The sequence below is a fragment of the Trypanosoma brucei genome, chromosome 9, assembly GCF_000002445.2.
Source record: "Trypanosoma brucei brucei TREU927 chromosome 9, whole genome shotgun sequence".
Lineage (NCBI taxonomy): Eukaryota > Euglenozoa > Kinetoplastea > Trypanosomatida > Trypanosomatidae > Trypanosoma > Trypanosoma brucei.
The window spans coordinates 2,501,283-2,520,483 of record NC_007282.1 but is presented as its reverse complement, the minus strand read 5'-3'; the positions used below and the strand labels follow the sequence as shown (position 1 = coordinate 2,520,483).

Here is a 19,201-nt window from a genome sequence, read left to right as displayed (position 1 = left end):
GCCATAGTGAGTGCACTTTTGGACGTTGAAGATATTTATTTGTGTGAAGCGCAACTCAATCTGAGAAAAAGTGAATACTTCATGCTTTGGGGTTAAGTACCCTGTCCAAGGGAAACCCATCGAAGTTGTATACGTGTCATTAGCTGTAGAGCAAGTGGTAAATTTACAGGGTGAGATGCCGCACCAGCTATATGTGGTGCCGCGTCCTGCAATGGAGACCATGTATATAGAACGGTGGCCGTGTTGTGTTTACCATCTGTTTGCGAAGTTGGTTGGTAATAATCTCCACATGAGGAGGCTTTGGTGGATAGTGGCTTGTTCTCCAAGGCTGAATCTCACACTATCACGCCATGTTATATGATGTGCATAGACACATTTCTTCCTCATTACTAGTGTAAGGTAGCCACGATAGCCGTGAATCCGCACAGTGATAAAAAAGTCCATGTATATCACTTCTTTCTTCTTTAAATTTCTGTATTTAGTTTAAAAATAATAGTTCTCGTTCTCTATAACTCCCTCTCACTTCCGCTCCATTTTCACATTGTTTAAGTGCTCCAATTTTGGTAGTCCGCTTGGTAGTCGAAACTGCTCTTATTATATTAACAATGTTACAATATACGCATTCAAAACAAACTCCTATCATTATCATTGCTATTACCATTATAAACTTCACTTATATACATAAAATAAACAAACCTAAACCAAATTAGAATATTAATTATTTACATACGATATCATCTTACAACTTTGCGCCCATATGCCAATAGCATACCAAAGTTTTGTGTCTTCAAAGTCCATATTGTTCACTAATTTCTAAACTTTCAAAATTTTACAGCTTTGCACAATTTCATCAAAAGTGTCAGATTATATCAAACATATCAAAGTTTAGCGAATTAACCGAATTAGGTAAAAATAACATATTTCATAACTCTCAAATAATTGAAAAAATCCTAAAATTACACCAAAATAACAAACGCAGCAGCAATAAGAGCCAATTTTTATTGAAGAGAATAGAGGAATCCTGAAACTTGCCTTCAATCCATCCACAAACTTTGGCCTTGCCTGTAGGAGGAGTACCTGTCACTGCTTCGCATGTCTCCTTGGTTGAATGGCTAGAGCAATTTACTCTTGTTTTTTGTCTATTTCTGTTTTCTCGCTGTTTTCTGTTTTCTTACTTACTTCCTGTGGTGTGCTGTCTTTGGCCTTTCCTGAATTTGCGCTGCTTTCAGTTTGAATTAAGCAAGAAGTTGCACTTGCGCTAAGGTCGCTAATTTTCTCTGTAGATTTGACATCTGTCTTTTTTCTATTAGCGATCACCTATTTCGGAATTGTTACTGCCTCCACTTGGTTCCAGACTATGTCTGTGAAAGCTTCCTGGTCGTCCCCGTATAAGAGGTTTACCGTGTCTTTGATTTTGTTTGCCTCCGCGGAAGTGGCTTGTTCAGTTGTGTGTTTGAGGATCAATTTCCTTATTGCTTGTTGAGTGTGTTCGTCGGTTTTTATCGCCGCTTGCACGAGCTCGTTGCCGGTGGTTGCTATCCCGCTTAACTCCTTTTCAATTGCTTTTACGCCATCCAGGTTTTCGGTTACAAAGTCCTGCGTTGGTATGATGTTGGTGGACGTCGGCGTTACTGCTGTGTATTCTCCGTCGGTTGTTGTCCCCTTCTTGTAGATTTGTTTGTTAAAGTCTAACAGCTCACTTCCGGACATGCGTAGGTGGTGGTTTTGGTTGGGGGCTGCTGATTCGTAGTCTGCTCCTGGGTTGCTGGCCGTTTCTCCGCAGATCGTCACGCTGTTTGACAAGCCGCTTTTTTGAGTTTCCACCTGTGCATGGATAAACACCAGGGTTGTGCCGGTTTGTGAAATGTCTGGGGCGTTTATGGTCTTTGTTTGGTCTATTGGTTCTTGTTTAAGCGTGCCTTTGGCGTGAGAAAACGGCGTATATCTTATTTGCTCTCCGTCGGCTCCTGGTCAGTCGTTTTCACTGAGTGTTCTGTCTGCCATGGTCGGAACGGACAGTGATTCAATATCGGCTAGGACAGCCTTTACGCCTTGGTGCCGGCCAATCTTGGCTGTGACCTGTAGGGCTAGGGTTGTTAGCCTGGAAACATCTGCGGCGGTTTCGTCTAGCAGTTTCCCCGCAACCGGCAGTAGTGCTGCTGCCGCAATCCGCAGGTCTCCGCGTGTGGCCGTAGCGGCGAGGACAAGTCTTGTGTAGTCCTTTTGTAACTTTTCCTGGCTTGTGATTGGGTCCGTTGCCTTTGATTTGATGACCGTTAAAGCTTCTCCAAACTGTCTGGCAGCGGCGCAAGCTGTAGCAACCTGTTTTGTGTGTTCATGAATGGTCGCTAATGTTCCGGTTGCGGTGGCTAGTACGGCTATCGTCCATATAAAGGGCAGTGACATGAATTCGTGTCTTCGTGCTAGCTCGTGTCCCTAGAGTGAAGGATATCAAGAGAAGTTGAGTTTGTGCCAATTGGTTGCCGGTGGAGACGTAGGTATGTTGTTTTCCGCCCCTTCTCGATATTAGGGTTGCCTCGATGGAGCCGATTTTTCTGCTTGTTCTGTAAGTCACGTGCTAGCACGTGTGGTTATAGCTTCATGATGTCTGTTACTTTTAAGAAACACGTATGGAACAAAAAAGAAGAACTCAAGAGGCCAGCATCTTCCTTTAGTAACGGAAAACGGCACCCACTTAAGGCAAATAGCCTCGATTTTCAAATTTGATAAATACCATTCTATATCTAAAGCATCTTTCATTAATGTTTGCTGTGTTCTTCTATTGTAGTCCAATTCCTGTTTTGTGGATGAATTTATCAGCGACTACATAACACTGACTCTTCACTCGTACGCATGACTTTGAACCCTTTTGAGAAACCGTTTTGCCAAACCCGTATAGCAGTTAATTTTTGCATTGGAATTGCCTTTTTATTCACCACTTTTGTTCTTGCAATTTTATTTAGTGCCCATAAAAACTGCTGTAAGTAATGATTTTCTGTTTTATCCGGGGTGACAGCTCTGAGGACGGGCGTTTTTTCACATTCCTAAATTTTGTTTCTACTGAGCAGACCCTATCCATTTACAGCCGCTTAAACCGCCTGACTGTGCTCCACCAGCTTCAATTGCTTTTTAAAAACAGTAACGTAGACTCTACTTGTAAAATACTGAGGGCAACCGTCTCTGATCTGGACATTTAAAATCATTTGCCTTGTTTTATTGCGTGTATTTCCTGTGTAAATAAAAGATAGAATTGGATACTTCGAGCAAACTAATCAGGACAAAGCAAAAAAGTAAGAATTCTCATCTGTTATTTTCGTTCTCTATTTCTATTGAACTTGACATAACTGTTGTTTAACAGACTTTTCTTCCTGTCCATTACCCTTTGAATATTTTTTATTTGTTCCCAAATTCATTCTTATAGCTATATAAAACACCAGACTACTTTCTACGAGTTAAGATTCTTATCTTGTGGTTTCTAATTTGTTCTATTTACTGCTATATAGCTGTTGTCACATTCCGCTGTCATAAGAAGATGAGGCTTTTATTCTTCCAGAGCATGCATAAACTTTTGTTTATGCCTGCTTTCAGCTGTTGACGACGCCGTCTAAGATTTGTCAATTAAAGTCCTGAAAGTTTCTTTTTCTTCTTCAATTTTGCTTTGTTAATTGTCATCTTTTGTTTTCTCAGTCACAATCCTTGTGTCAATTAACCACTCATTGAAATGTATTACTGTTTTCCTGTAATACAGGTACGGGATTAGAAAGGTATCGCTGTTTATTCCCTCCAATTCGTAAATAGCCACAACTGGCTCATATATGGACTTTTTTCACGGCGTTTCCAACCCTCTCACTTTCGCCAGCAGTTTCTCCTTTGATATCACTGTATAAAACGTAGGAGTTGCATTTTCTCGGTCGCTGTGCTCTGTTTATTCATAATTACTGCCTCCACATTCGTTGGCATATGAGAGTCCCTTCTTTATTTCGGCGTCTGTTATTGCGTTAATTTCTTCCCCACACTCTCTCTGTCTTTCTGTTTCTCCGTATAAAATATATTCCTTGAACTTTCCTTCACTCATTCACTTCCATTGTACCCTCTCTGATTTTAAATTCTTCTATTTTTGTAGTCCATGTGTTCGTCAAGACATTTATTATAATATTAGTATATACACACTCACAACAGTCTATTACTATTTCACCAAAATCAGAAAAGAACTCACATTTCATATCATATTACAATTTTACATCGCAATCATAGGCTATTATCATTCACATTTTTCTAAATTTTCATATTTTATCGAAAAGTATTAAAATATATCAATTGTTAGCTAATCCTAGCAAATTTTCTCAAAATAGAAAATTTCATAAACTTAATAAATTTGATTTAATTGAGTAAAAATCTTTAAAATGATACCACACGCAGAAAAGCAGCAGACATCAGAGCCAATTTTCTACTTACAAGGAAACTTGAATCACGGAATTTTGGTTCAAAAATTTTCCTGTCCGTCCATGAAATCAATCCAATCACAAACAGATTTCTTTCCCTCCTTAGCTTTGCGTGGCACCTTGGCACATTTCTATGGATCAGTATACTTGTCACAATTAGGGCCTTGTGTTGATACAGTTCCCTCTGTTGCTGCTGTGTTTGTCTGCGCTTCTCCATCTTTCGGTTTGCAGTGGTTTCGCTGTCCCCTTCCCATTTGCAGTCGTTAGCTTTGCAGGTCACGTTTGTTGTGTAACGCTTGCTGTCTGCACACGTCGCTAAAGTTTGCTGCCAAATTGGCCTCATGTGTTGCTGCTGAATATCTTTTGCTTGCTTCTACCTCACCTTAAAAGCAGAGGGAGGGCCGCAGCGAAACTGCCACACGCCACTGTAAAAAAATAAAAATAAAAGCTGTGTGCAGCAGCTTAGACCATGCGCCAGCTTTTGTTTTAACGAAAAAAAATGTTTAACGCCGCGCGCAGCCAAAAATGAGGAGCTGAAATTCACAAAATCAAAATGAACAAAAGCGTAACGGCGGCGTGGTAAAAATGAATATCAAGAGAATTTAAGCAAAGATGTCTGCTGGAGTAAGAAGTGTTAGGGTTTCATCGAGAAAGAGCCGCTGCATCATTAAAAAATTAAAACAAAAATTACAAATCGTAACCACAACCCGAATGACCCTACCCCTAACATTTTCTAGCTTGCCTTTAGGTTTTTTGTCTGTTTTACTACATCGAACATACCAAAAAAACTAACCCAAAAAATTCAAAAAAAAATCAACAGAAAACAAAAGAAAAAAGAGAAAATTTTAAGCAACAAAAAATTGTACACACTCAAAATTTAACAAAAGCACACAATTTACGGGGAATTTAAAGGTGCTAAAATATGTCAGATATTGGTAAACGTTAGAATATTTCATAAAAATTGAGCAAATTTCTTAAATGTGTTATACTATAATCAAAAATACAAGCAAAAGAGGGACCTTTTTAATGATAAAAGAATTACTTCCTGTGGTGTTTGTAGTTTTCACATCATTTTCAGCTTTTACACCCTCTTTAAGTTTGCATTTACTATCTTTGAGCTCACAATCTTTGTCTTCTTTGCATTTTTTCTTCTGTGTTTTCCTTGTATTTTTCTTCTGTTTTAGTATCTGGGTTTGTCTTTTGTGCTCTTTCCGCTACTTTGGCGGCGTGTTCTTTTGCGAAACAAAAATCAAGAGTTTTCGCAATTTCGCCGGCGCTGTTGGCTTCCTTTAAGTTTATCTTTGCTATACCGTTGTCTGCTTTGTAACTGATGTGCTCGTTTTCCAACGGTTTTAGATCTGAAGTTAAGGTTGCTTCGCCGTTGGGGAGCAACGCCTTGACAGCTGAAGTTTGCTTGTTGTCCTCTTCGGCACTATTGGTTTCTCGGTGTTTGAATAGCTGGGCTATTTTGCGTAATGTTGAGTCACTTTATAGGTCATTTTTTCTCTTTTGAAGAGGTCGGGCGACTGTCTTTATGTTGATGTGTCGGTGCCGGAAAAGCAGGGCTGCTAATCTTTTAGTCGTTGTTAGGTTTTTTTTTTCGTCTGTGTTGTCATCTTCGCAGCCAGCATTTTTGCCAGCTGGCTTAAATAAGGTTGTTTTGGTCGGCCGGTCATTTCTCGTGTCACGCGTTGCTGACACTACTCCGAACGCTTTTGTTAGTTGTCCGAGCGGTGTGCTGTCATATGTCGGGGTCATCGCGTAGGCTCCTGGTTTCATTGTGCTCATTGAGCCCTCACTGCCGAAGCTATTTTGAGCTTGTAGCTCGGTGGGTTGAATTTGGCATCGGGGATAAGCTGTATATTTTCGATGCGGGTATCTCTGTGATCACTGTTTCCTCTTTATGCGCTCCGGCTGTGACTTCGGTGTCGCAAGTGTTACTGTCTTTTCCATCGCCTGTGTCTTGCACGTCGCGCTGCTCGTCGGTGGCCCTGCTTAGGCCGGCCTGTCCCGTTTGCGGGTTTGATCCGCCGCTTAGAGTTAGTTTGTCTAGTGCAGACCTTATTAGTGTTCGTGTTTGCATCCTCTTGTCTTTAAGTGCTCTTAACAATTTCGTTACTGTGCCTCTACCAGCTTGAATAATCGCTTCTTGTTAGTGCATTGCTTCAGATCTTTTCGCGAGAAAAGCTCCCACCGCTTGTTTCGTTGAAGTTGACGTTGAGCACGCATGGCTGATTGTCAGTTGGGTGAAGTCCGCCGCCAGATCTTTGAGGTTGTTGCTCGGTGCTTGTAATTGTCCTTCGAAGTGGCCTATTAACTTTTTTAGATACTGCAGTTCATGACACGGTGTGGTGACAGCGCTAATCAAAGATTCCTGTGCTTGGGCATCTGCATGCTGTTCGATGCAGATAAAAACAAGAGTTAGCGTCACCACTGCTGTCGGCTTAAACATCGTCCGTTTCTCTAGCTACATTGACAAAAGTTAAGGAATTTATGGGTATCACAGAGCAGAACCTCATTAAGGCGTGCTGAAAAGTATGTAGGACGTGCAAGTGCTGTTTAGAGCTGTGTGGCAGTCGTTCGTCACGCTGCTGGTGGGTGTTGCAATGGTGAGTTGGGTTATGCTTCATTTGTGTTTGTTTCAGTAATTGCATTAAACTGTTGTGGCTGTTTTTGATGCATCACACATCGCCTATTTACGTTCTGTGTTGTTGTAACCTTGAAGGTGGCAGTTTAATTGCATACCCACTACGAATGCTCTTCCTGCTCACACTTTGTGTGTTTATTTTTGGTTTTCACCAATGGTATTTGTTCAGTCTCATCTTTGAGGTTGATGGATGAAAGTAAGAAATATTTCTATGCATGGGAATTCAAATCTCATGTTTTTTATTGGTTCTATTTTCTTTCAATTCTACATTGAATATCTGCGTAATAACTAGAAAGCATTGTTGTTTATCACGAAAAGGTTTGCAGTGTCTTTCTGCCTTACATCCTTGTTTTTTATCGGACACTGTCGCTGAAGACTTGAAAACAGTGGACACAAAACCGCCTTCTTCCACTTTTTTGATTTGTAAACACGCGGCGTTCACTTTGTGTCGGCAACCACTTTTATATGGTTTACTTGATCCTTGAAAATTATTAATGACTGGTAAATATACCAATACAAGATTGGAAGAATATCGTCATTATTTCCCTTCGCTTCATAGAGATAATTCATAGCTTGACACACGTTCTACTCTAAGAAACTTCGGCGTTTTGTCTGTTTTGTTATCCGCGATAACTCATTTGTAGTTCCAGTTCTAAAATCCTTTTCAAGACAATGTTATGTCATATCCAGCACACATCGGTCATTATTACTACATTTGATGAGAATACTTCTAAATTGCTTCACAGTTTCTCAATCCGCTCCTCCTATCAGTTTCTCTTTTTTGTATTTCTTCACATTCTAAAAAATAGGATTCGCCATCACATTAACAACCACATTCCAAAGCACTATCTTCGCAGTGGATTATATCTATTTCCACATGAAATACGGAGCATATTTATTTTCGGTGTAATTTCCTTTCATACTGTGCTATTTTCTCTTAGGTTATTTTATTCCATACTTTCGTTTATTCTTTTTTGTGTAATTTATCTTCGACAGACAATGTATCGATTCCATGTGACCTATACACCGCATTCTGCCCCCACTTCCTATCAATAACCATCACCTTTTTGTATAATGATACCCATATTTACATATGTGCTTAAATCTACACATATAAAATCTCGTTCTATCACACTTACTCAATTACTGCAATTGCACACATAACATTGTTTTCGGTGCTTCCATTTTTGTCATTAAATTCATTCTTCACCACAACTCTTATCATAACATTATTATAAACACACTCACAAGACTATCCTATTATTATTATTATAGTATTAGTATATATACACTTACAGTGCTCTTCTATTAATATCATAATTATTATATAACTCTAACTATTAAAAAATAATTAAAATATATCAGATTGTTTCAAATTTTTGTAGATTCTCTCAAAAATGAAGTATTTAATAAAACTAAGCGAAAAATCTTTTAATACTACCAAACTTAAAACAGAAGCAGCCATCAGAGAAATTTTCTTATTGACGAGAAAACTGGAATCACGGAATTTTTGTGTCTTTTTCATCCTTGTTATCTTTCCCACTTCTCTATACACAATAATTTTTGTTATCCTTGTTTACTGCCTCATATTCCGGTTATGTGGTGAGTTTTCTGGTCATGTTTGCCATATTTCCCTCGTATTTCTCAATTTTCTTGCTCTGCTGCTTTTTGTTTGGTTTCCTCAATCAATCTGCACTCTTTGTCGTCTTTTCCTTTGGGGTTAAAAACGCGCCACTGACAGTTGAGCGGCATTAGACGTCGCCTGCCAGCGGTAGATCGGGCCGATGATGCTTCACCACTGATCATGATAATCTCCTACTTCCAAATAGGTCTCTTTTTATATTATTTCTTCTTTGAAAGCAAATCGTTTTGTGAGGCAAAACTGCCACGCGCCAGCATAAAAAAAATTTTGAGGCCGCGCGCAGAGAAAAATGCAGAGCTCAAATTCAAAAAAGTGTTAGAAATAAATCGTAACGATGTGGATATGAAATAAATATGTAAAAATATGAAGAAGAAGATGCGTGTTGAGTGAAAAAGGCCTAGAGGTGACATACAGAAAGAGCTGCTGCATCACTAAGAAAAAATGACAAATTTAAAAAAAACCAAAAAAGGAGAATTAAAACATCTACCCGAATAACCCTAACTCTTACCCTAACTCTAGCCATAACCCTATCTATCCTTCCTTTCTTTTGTTTTTGGTTTTAGCACAACTGATGCCGGGTTCAGTGTAAATCTGAAGTTACGAAAATTAATATAAAACGCATAAAAGAGTTTAAAACCCCAATTTTTTTATAAAATTAATCCAACTCCAAAAACTTTAAAAAATGTGAAAAATGCCAAAAAAATTTATAAATCTCAAAAATGTCTAACAAAAAAACCTTAACTCTAATAATCCTAAAAACCTCAACCTTAAAAATTCAAAAGTCACTAGAAAAATCGAAAACCAAAAATTGTCAAAAAACCAAAATTTAACCCTAACAATGGTCGCTAGAAATTTCAATCCTCCATAACCTCGCCATTTTTTTACCTTCTTGTTTTTCTGGAAAAAAATCAGCGACAAAAAAGAGAAATTTTTATCAGATCAATTTTTTTTTTACAAAGTCACAATTTTACACAAACACACATTATTTTCGCGGAATTTTCAAGTGTTAAAATATATCCGAATAGCAAAACAGAGGGGGAAATCTAAAAAGTTTTATAAAATCAAAAATAAAAGCAAAAGAGGAGCCTTGTTAATGACATAAGAATTGCTTTCTGTGGTGTTTTCTGTTGTTTCTGTTGCTGTGGTCACTTTAACTTTGCAATCCTCATCTTTGAATTCACACCCATTCTTTTCCTTGTATTTGCCTCTGTCTTTTCTATTTCTGCATTCAGTTTCTTTGATTTTGTCGGTGCTTTCACCTGCTCTCTGGAATTCCTTGCTCTGGCTATTGCCGTGTTGTCTTTTATGCGAAAATGCTAGTGTTATTCCGTAGTTTAAATCGCTTGCAGCCTCCCTTACACTCGTGGTTACGGTTTGTTCCCTAACAGTATACTTTATGTTGTCTTCGTTGAAAGTCAAAAAATTTTGTCTTGTAGTTTGTTCCCGGCGCCGCCAAGCAGGGTTTTACATTTTCTGCTTTTTGGTCGGTGCTGTCCTTGATGTTTTTCTCTTGGCTAAGTGCGAGATAGATTACGTTCTTAATGGCGGGGTCGCCGCTCGGGAAATCGGCCGTTTCATCCGCAATCTTTCCTAGAAGTTTGGATGTTAGGGCTCTTGGGTTATAGGTGGCGCTTGCTACCTGGGTACCAGTGGTGATGTAGTGGTCTTTTTCTTTGGATACGTTTACGAAGGCGTCTTTATCTTTCAGTTTCACGTCCGTTGGTGCCGCTGTAGGTTGATTTAGTGCTAGTTTCGTTAAACAGGAACCGTTGGTTTCGCTGCTTTTTATGGGTTTGTCTGCGCATTTGTTATTTTCGTTTGCTTGGTTACTGCCTGCGGCGAATGTACCTTTCGTTTCTATGTCCACACCAAGTTGAGGAATGCCAAATTTTGTTAGCGGTATCGCTTTCATTTTCGTTATTTTGGCCAGGTGGTGGCCTGCATCTGCTAGCTTCGTCGCGCTCTGTTCCGTTACTGTACACTCCGCTGTGGGTTTCTTGTCCAGTGTTGCTATTAGAAAGCACTTGACTGTTGTCGCGGCAAAGAGGACGTTGCCGCCACCGGCTGCCGTCGACCCTGAGAAAGTTGCGGATTCTTGCGTGCTTAGAATGCGCGCCAGTGCTCGGACGTTGCCGCGTCGTTCGTTCAGCAAGGCTACCGCTGCTAGTAAGCTTGGTGTTTCTCGATTTAGGATCGCTGCCGCTGCAGTTGCTCGCTGGTCTGCAATGGCAGCTAACGAGGTTAGTACCACCTGTTGTGTTTGGTCGGAGAACTGTGCCGCGGCTAGGGTTAGGATTCTGGCTTCTGTGAGTAGGTCAGAATTTCGAGCTGCAGCTGTTTGTACATTTTTGATATAATTATCTTGGACGGTGTGAAGCCACACCGCTTCATCACACGTGCTCTTTATTGCTTCGACTGAGGAGTCTTCATCCTGTGCGAATACCGCGGCCACAAATTCCGCCAGCAAAACTGCGGACTTCTGGGCTTTTTCCCTTAGAATCTCTAGACCTTGCTGTGTTTCGCTTTCCTAAAGTGAATTTTTGTAAGTTAAGAGTATCCACCTTGGTTTTTTGTGTGGTTAGGGAGACAGCTATTCGATCTGTAGGTCTATCCTGTCTCTTCCTGAGGGCATTACCGTTGTCTTGTGCGGTTTTGTGGTTCAAAGAAAAGTGTTTGTTGGCGATGACGTGGATCGTGGACAGCTCCCTTTTCATATTGCATTTCCTTCCCTTTGACCGCTGGTTCTCAGCCAGTTATTGCTGCATTTGCCAGCGACGGGCAGTGGTCAGGGCTTTGGATAGCGCCTCTGAATAAGCCGTTGTGAATTTCCATTTTGGTTGTTCTTTTGTGTGGATCGATGATAGCGCTTTGAAAACTTATGTTTTCGATGTCACTCTGGTTCGCGCACGCCGCAACATTTGTTCGAAACTGCGCAGGTACTACAGGCTGTTGCTTCTCTGCTGTTTAATTATGGGTTTCTGTTGCTGTTGTAGGATTTCTGACGTTGAAGTTCAAACGCGGATATGAACCTCCGAATCGGTCGGAAAATGCGTTCTGTTAAACGTTGGTGCCGGCAGTTTCTGTCATGTTTCTTTGTATCTCACTTAGAGTCACTTACACTAATCTTGTCCACTGCCGCTGCAGGCGTATCAAATTTTTCATTTATTCCTCTACCACTAAACCCTTATGTTTTTGCAAATAATCTAAAAAGCCTCTATATCTTAAATTTTTAACCTCAATGGCGTTCGCTTGTTTTACTTACTGCAATATTGGCTCCAGGTGCCGCAGGTCGAATAACAATGTAACATTGCTTATTTTTACAAAAAAAAGGTTAGCTTTTTTCTTTTGTTCGAAATCCTAGGCGTGGATGTTCCTCTTTCTATTAATAACTGGACATTTGTGCTTTGGGAGCTTTTGTTTATTGGATTAACTTGTTAATGGCAACCGTCATTTGTTCACCATTGACTGCTTTTATATAGATTACTTGTTCCTTGAAATATCCTAATGCGTGTCCAGTATATCAATACGAAATTACAGGAATGTTGCTGTTAATTCCCTCTAATTCATAAATAATTCCTCCATAAACATCCTGTGTTAATCACTTTCTTTGCTTTATTTTTCCTTTCCACTGTCATCCATTAGCAATTCTATATGTAAAGTTCTCCTTCCGATAATATTATATTGTTTCCAACAATGTTTTCCATTATTACTAAATACCATAAGAAATTTTTATAGCACCTCACAATTATCCAATACATTTCTGGGTATCTATAACTTTATATTAGAAACTCCAAACGGATTAAAAACATGATCGTCACCATTATCTCCGTTTCTGTATCTATCCAGCTTTGAGTGAAATATGTTTTTTTTGAGGCTTGCCGGTTGATCGCACCGATCATTTTTAATTTCCTTTGTAGTCACACCTTCTAACTGTACAGCCAATTCAGGTCCATACTATATGTGTTTCATCTTTTTTTTCGTATGGACGTTATGAACATTGAAGAAGAGTCGGTGCTACTAGTTTCCTTGAGACTACTTCCCTTCGTAACTTAAGTGCTCCTGTTTCTTCCATTTGAGATATTTATTTTTATATTTGTGTGCTATATTTTGACTCCTTTTAAACATAGCGAGACCGAAAGCTTTAGGGAAACAAGAACCTTGTATGAAACAGCTAGACTACTGTGGTTTCTATAAACTAAGGTAGATTCAATCAACCTCTACTAAGTCATCTTGTTTTCAGTTTACTGCTTCCGTCATTTGGGATGCACTTTCCACGTCTCTACCTGTCTTCGTTCTAGAAAAACAACAAAATACTTGATTCTATTCAATAATCTTGACAATTACCTCGAGTGTAAAGGGATACTAAGTGTCAGTGTGTCTTAGCTACTTTTGAAGCAATGCAACCTTTTTTTGTTCTCAACGTTTATACTTCATTGCGTATTTCCGTTTACTGCCAGTCTTTCAAACTTTGGTGCTGTTTTTGCTAGTTTAAGAGAATTTAACTGCAACCAGTAGCTGATTCATTGGGTAAAAAACATTCTATGCAATTTACTTCTAGTGACGGTCTCATATTGAAGAAAATAATACATTCTTTAGGTTGTAAATTCTCTGAAACAGTGGCGGTCACAGATACATGTGTTTCGGTTTCTATTTTTGTTTCTATCTTTCCGCTAACTTCCGATACTTTGCACATAACATAGCGCCAGAAGTTAACCTGGTCACTGAACTTTGTCTCTCCCTTATTTTTCCATTCGTCATCTCGTTGTGTATAATGATGCCCCTATCCATATTCATATTTGAAACTGCTTCTGTTCAATATACCATCTCTCTTTCTGTATTTCCGTGTTTTCTCTAATAACATTAATCGTGTTATCTCTTTTACTCACTTACGTCCATTTCGACCATTATATTGTTTAAAATCTTTTATATTCACCACTCATTTACTTTTTACCACAATTTTCATTATAATATTCGTATATACACACTCACAACGCTCTTCTATATATTTATTATAGTTATTATTATGATTACTATTACTATTATAATCATTAAATATATCCCTTAAAGATAAATAAAGAAATATAGCAAAATTTCATAAATTTCAATAAATTGAGCAGTAATCCTTAAAATTCTTAAAATGCTACAAAGCTCACAAAAACAGCAGCCATACTCAGAGCAGAATTCTTATTGATGAGAAAACCGAGATCCCTGCACTTTTTCCTTTACATTTGAAGCTATCTTTTCAGTATTTTTGTTCTTTCCCTGCAAATTTCTCCCCTTTTTTCTCATCATTTCCTTCTATTTCTTGGTTTGCTGTTTCTCTTGCCGATGCTTGGTTTGGTTTCTTCACTCAATGTTCATTTTTTGCCAGCTGGCTTACTGCCGTCGTAAGTGCACCCAGTTTTTTTTCCACATTCACTTTTTTTGTCTTTTGCCTTATTACATTCTTCTTCCTTTGTCTCGTAGCTTTGCTTTCCCTGAGTGTGTTTGTTGCATTCTGCGGTGACTTTTTCAATTGTAACTGTAGTGTTTGTCGTCAGTTCTTGGAGGTGAAAACTATTTCTGCTTGAGTCTAGTTTCCCGTCACGGGCGAGTGGTTCTCTGTAATTATTTACTTTTTGCCTGATCTGCTCTAGTTGTTCCTTTGTTACCTTTAGTGCCTTGTCGTTGCCTCCAGGGTTCAGGACATTTTCGTTGGTCTCGATGTCAGTGAAAGTTTGTTCGGTGGGCTTTTTGAGTTTTAGGAGGTTATCTATTGCGGCGCTCGTGTGGCTCCACTTTGTTGATATGGTTGCCAGCTGTCGTGCCGCCTGCTCTAGCACCGGTGCTGTCGCTAACGCCGCTGACGTATCAGTCCAGGGATTGTTTGTTAATTGGTTCGTGCTGAACGTTAGAAGGCCGCCGGCCCATTTGATGCCCGTGGTCATGCCGTCACTGTTGATATAACCGCCATTGCTGTCCGTTTGCGTGAGTAAGCAGTCACTTCCCGTGCCCGCTGCGGTTGTTATATCGGACGGCTTGACTTCGACTGCCGCTGTGTCTGCTGCTGCTGCTACTGGGGCGCTTTCTTCGGTCATGAATCCTGCTAGATCTGTTGCTGTGGCCAGTTTGTTGGCCGTTCCGTCCTGGTCAAGGTAGTATTTGCCGCTGCCGCCGTTTTTGGTTGCTGCGTAGAAAGTAGCTGCTGCTTCGTCCATTGCCCCTGCTGCCTGTGCCGAAAGTGAGCCCGCCAGTGGTGCTGTTTCTTCCAGGGTCTGATACTTGTGTTCTAACGCTTTTGCCTCATGCCTTAAGAGCCTTATTAAAGCTGGTGTCGCGACTTCAGGCACTTTTCGCTACTTTTTGTTTAGAATTGTTAGGTCCTCGCAGAGATCATTGAGATCTGCAATCATCATCTTCCATTTTTTTAGTCTATTGGTTGCGTACGCCTGCACGGTCTGAGATTTTTGGAAAGCGTGCACATCTTCACAAATCCTTGTACTTTGATTGCTTTTTTGTTTGCAGCAGTTTGCCTTGTTGCATGCAAAGTTAAAACTAGTAAGGAAGCCACCGTTGTAGCGCGCATCATCATCTCCTTTTTTCCTATTCTACGAGCCCACAATATTTTTATTTCTGCTCCTTCACAGGCACGGGGGTCGTTTTCGGATGGGTAAGAGCCTTGTCTACCTTGGTTTAGTGGTTAAGTAGAGTGCTCGTCGCAGATAATACCGAGATCTATCCCATCTGGCTGCGAGTATTTAGCTTACACTAAGGATAGATCTGCTTCAATATGGCGCCAGGATCCAGTACCAGAAGAGAAATAAACTGGGAAGTCAAATGTTCCATCCAAACAGCGGCCGCAACACCGGATATGGTGCGACCGCTCCGTGGGGAGAGAACCATTACTTAGTTTTCCACCACGGTTCAGTGCCATGCTCAGGTGGGGAACCAAAATCCCTGATAAAATCTCCATCCGGGGAGGCGGAAAGATATGGTAAACATGGTTCACGCAACGTGGGAGGGATCGAACGGGCGTCAAATGGAGACCGCTTCCCTAGAAACGCGCACATGCGGTCGCCAACTTGTGGGTATCAATTCTTCAAAAAAAAAAAACAGGGTCTTTTAGTGAGTAGGAACGCCGGTCTCCAGCGTTGAATTCCACGCTATCACCGCGTCCTCGTGGTGTGGTGTGCATAAATGCATTTCCTCCTTACCATCAGGTGTGTACCAACTGCATGGTCCTGACGGTTGCGCGAGGGAAAAAAAAACCAACCTACAAAAGAATGTAGCCGGCGCTCAAACCAAGTCCCAGATAGCGAGAACAAAAGTCACCGAAACAGACGCAACTTGCGAAGCAAAAGGAACAGGAGATGAATGCAAACCCCCATGCAAAGTTGAAGAAGAAGGTGGCAAAAAGAAGTGCAAATTGGATAAGGGGGAGTCAACAAAAGCGGCACACCAGACACTGAAATAAGATGGGAAAGGCGAGAAAACTGAGTCAAGGTGCTCCAAGCATAATAAGAAGGAGGAATGCGAAGCGGAAAACAAGAATGTAAATTCAGGTGACAAAGCTGTTTGTGGATGGATTGAAAACACTTGCAAAGATTCCAGTTTTCTTGTCAATAAGAAGTTTTCTCTGACTGTTGCTTCCATTGTGCTTTTCGTAGCAATATAAGCATTTTAAGGATTTTTACGCAATTTCATGAAAATTTATGAAAATTCCTATTTTATGAGATTTTACTATATTTTAACACTTTTTCATGAAAATGTGAAGATTTATAAATTTTTGAGAATATGAAAAATACGTAGTTTTGTTATGATCGTGGCCTATAGGAGCAAGGCACTGTAATAATATGGAATGAAAAATGAGTGCTATTCTAATATGGTCTATTTTTATTATTTGTTGATATTATGAGTATTGAGAGTATTTAAGGGTTATGGCTATAGTAATGGTAACAGTGGTTGAGGGCATTATAACAATAGAAGCAATATTATAAGAATTGAGGTTTTAAAGACCTAAGTAATAGGGAAAATAAAACACTTAGGAGAGTTATAAGAGTTACAAGAGTTAAAAGAGTTCAATGAGTGAAAGTGGGTAAGTGGGACAGTAAGTGAGTGAGGAGGATCGAGGTAAAGGGAGATGGAATGCGCGCAACTTCAAGCACAAACATGATGATTGGTATTATTATATGCAATGATATGAGGGAAAGAGAGAATCCAGTGCAGAAGCCAAAGAAGTCGAGATGATATTTGCAGTGATAAAAACAGAAGATTAAAACTAAAGAAATAGAAATATAGAATAGAACAAGAGAGTGCGTGAAATTATAGCAGAAAGAGAAAAATGACACGAGAGGAGATTATTTGCCGTAAATAACTCAAGAATGTATAAATGTAACACCGAAAATGGTTGACACTGCGGTTTTTAATGTGATGGCGGAAACCAAATGTTTAGTAGTAAGTTCGCGAAGGGATGCTAATTCATAGAAAAGATATGTGCTTTCAGTTTATCAGAAAGCTCCATGGGCAAGATAGGGATAACTTTGTAGATGGAAAACGAAGTTTGGCCAGAAACTGTGAACAGATGCAGATATGAAGTTTCTAGTAACAAAGCACACGAAGATGGCCAACGGAAACAATCGGGCACGGCCGGTAACACCTGCGGTAAGCAGAACTTGAGACAAGCGTATTCAGCGGTGGCTTTTCTCCTCTATACCACTCAAAAGCGGCACCAATTGTAACCCCAGTTGTCCTCGACACCTTTCACCGAACAACAGCAAAGTGGTTTAAGCAAAAATAGATACGAAATCGAAGCCCATACATCAAATACGCCTTATTGCCTACTATTGCATTTTCTATTATGGCACAAAATGCACATTTTGTGCATCAATTATCCCGCATGGAGCATGTTGTACAGAAAGGCGTGTTTTTTGAGTACAAAAAGGTTGCGAATTGCATGGTAACACTGTTTTGCACAACAATACGCCGTGAGGAACATTGTGTACCAGCATCTAAAATTGGCGGAATGTTGCCGTAAATAGTTTGATTGCAATGCTGTTGGAAAAAGAAAATAACATAGTGGTGCGTAATTATGTTTGTTTGCTCTATTATTTTAAATGATTTTTTTGTATTTATGTTTGTGTTAACTATTTATTTCGACTATTATAATTATTGATTCGAATATATTGTTTCCCTTTTAGTATGACGTTGTTGCGTTACAGTTTGTTTTTTATTTTAAATGGTTTTTTTTTACTGGGCTTTCCTGTTTTGGAAATGTTTGTGTTTGGCCATCATGTGAGCATATTGGCAATGTCATTCTTTGTTTGGTAATACTGAAGCATGGTGAATGCGGTGCTGCACTTCTTCCGGATGGTAAAATGGAGAATAGTGTGATGAATGGTTGTCATTTGTTGTTGCAGCCTCGTTCTTTCCTTATGCGCGGGCGCCTTCGGTGATGGGAACTGTTTTATTTGGTTTAGAAGTTTTAGAAATTGGGGACTAGCCGCTGTGATTTCTTGTATTGGCCTGTACGCTGCTCCGCAGCTCCCGTTGGTGTCCTTTCCCTTCCCAGCGTTTGCGGTGTAGGACGCCGAGGTAAACGAATGTACGGTTTCTAGGTCTCTTTTCTTATTTAGTTGGGAACTTCCTTCCCCTTTTTCCTTCCTTCCAGAACGCCCGCCGACGTCATGCTCCTTATAAACCAAAACCTCCGAAGATACTTCTTTGAAATGACGGACGAACATGGCACTGAGCTGAATCTCTCATTTTTTCACTTGGCTGCGAACGTTCTAATGACTTTGGTATTTCGTCCTCACATTTTTTCCATGCGGAGTTCTTTCTTCATGTTTGTAGCTGAATGAAATAGAGAAGTTTAGTCATGTTGTTGGCGCTTTTCCTGGTTTAGTGAGCATTTTGTTACACTCTCCTCGATGACACCTGTTTTTCTTGGCCTATTTTCTGTTCTTTCTTCATACTATGCTTTCTTTCTCACGTCTGTCTATATGTTTTTTAAAGTTTCTCACATTTCCGGGGAGTGCCACACTCACACAAAACACATTGATAGCATCCGTGGCGCACACGAGGGATTTCACAGCATCTTTTAAAGCCTTCCCATGCGTCTGCCACTTCTGCCCACTCGTGTACCTTAACTACGTCACTCATGGTCTATCCTTATCAGTGGACGATGAAGTTACATTCTGTGCCTATCACTGGATCGCAAACCTCTCTCTGCCTTAGCCTTGGGGGCTATCAATAGCGTTTTTAATTCATTGGTAAGCTCTCCGGGATATTGTTTCTTTTTTTCAACAATATCAATTTGGCTGTCGTACAACCGATATTTGCTGAAACACTTATCAGGGAACGAGGCTGTTCCACCGGTCTAGCCAAATTGTTTCTGGGGTGTGAATATGAAATTGTTAAAGGGCGAGATTTCTTTTATTCCGGCATGCGATCGCTTCTTTAGTAGAGACTCGATGGGGCCTAGAAAGTTTCTCC

At 40.0% G+C, this 19,201-nt stretch overlaps 2 protein-coding genes and 7 pseudogenes across 2 annotated transcripts, besides 3 other annotated features; 2 read left to right on the top strand and 7 right to left on the bottom strand.

Moving 5' to 3' along the window:
• Positions 1–956: 956 nt before the first annotated feature.
• Positions 957–2,406, bottom strand: Tb09.244.1880 (annotated as a pseudogene).
• A 1,992-nt stretch (positions 2,407–4,398) lies between these two features.
• Tb09.244.1890 lies at positions 4,399–4,825 on the bottom strand (annotated as a pseudogene).
• Positions 4,826–5,425: 600 nt separating this feature from the next.
• Positions 5,426–6,894, bottom strand: Tb09.v2.0170 (annotated as a pseudogene).
• Positions 6,895–7,761: 867 nt separating this feature from the next.
• On the top strand, positions 7,762–8,145 carry Tb09.244.1910 (hypothetical protein, unlikely; the record flags this gene model as incomplete). The annotated part of the gene is made up of 1 exon (XM_822646.1): positions 7,762–8,145. One exon carries the CDS (start codon positions 7,762–7,764, stop codon positions 8,143–8,145), a length of 384 nt encoding a protein of 127 aa, XP_827739.1.
• Positions 8,146–8,395: 250 nt separating this feature from the next.
• Positions 8,396–8,451: a sequence feature (AT_rich).
• A 70-nt stretch (positions 8,452–8,521) lies between these two features.
• On the bottom strand, positions 8,522–8,829 carry Tb09.v2.0160 (annotated as a pseudogene).
• A 394-nt stretch (positions 8,830–9,223) lies between these two features.
• Positions 9,224–9,261: a microsatellite.
• A 523-nt stretch (positions 9,262–9,784) lies between these two features.
• On the bottom strand, positions 9,785–11,231 carry Tb09.244.1920 (annotated as a pseudogene).
• A 2,506-nt stretch (positions 11,232–13,737) lies between these two features.
• Positions 13,738–13,782: a microsatellite.
• Positions 13,783–13,863: 81 nt separating this feature from the next.
• On the bottom strand, positions 13,864–15,302 carry Tb09.244.1930 (annotated as a pseudogene).
• A 546-nt stretch (positions 15,303–15,848) lies between these two features.
• Tb09.244.1940 lies at positions 15,849–16,385 on the top strand (annotated as a pseudogene).
• A 1,612-nt stretch (positions 16,386–17,997) lies between these two features.
• On the bottom strand, positions 17,998–18,450 carry Tb09.244.1950 (hypothetical protein; the record flags this gene model as incomplete). The annotated part of the gene is made up of 1 exon (XM_822645.1): positions 17,998–18,450. One exon carries the CDS (start codon positions 18,448–18,450, stop codon positions 17,998–18,000), a length of 453 nt encoding a protein of 150 aa, XP_827738.1.
• Positions 18,451–19,201: the final 751 nt, after the last annotated feature.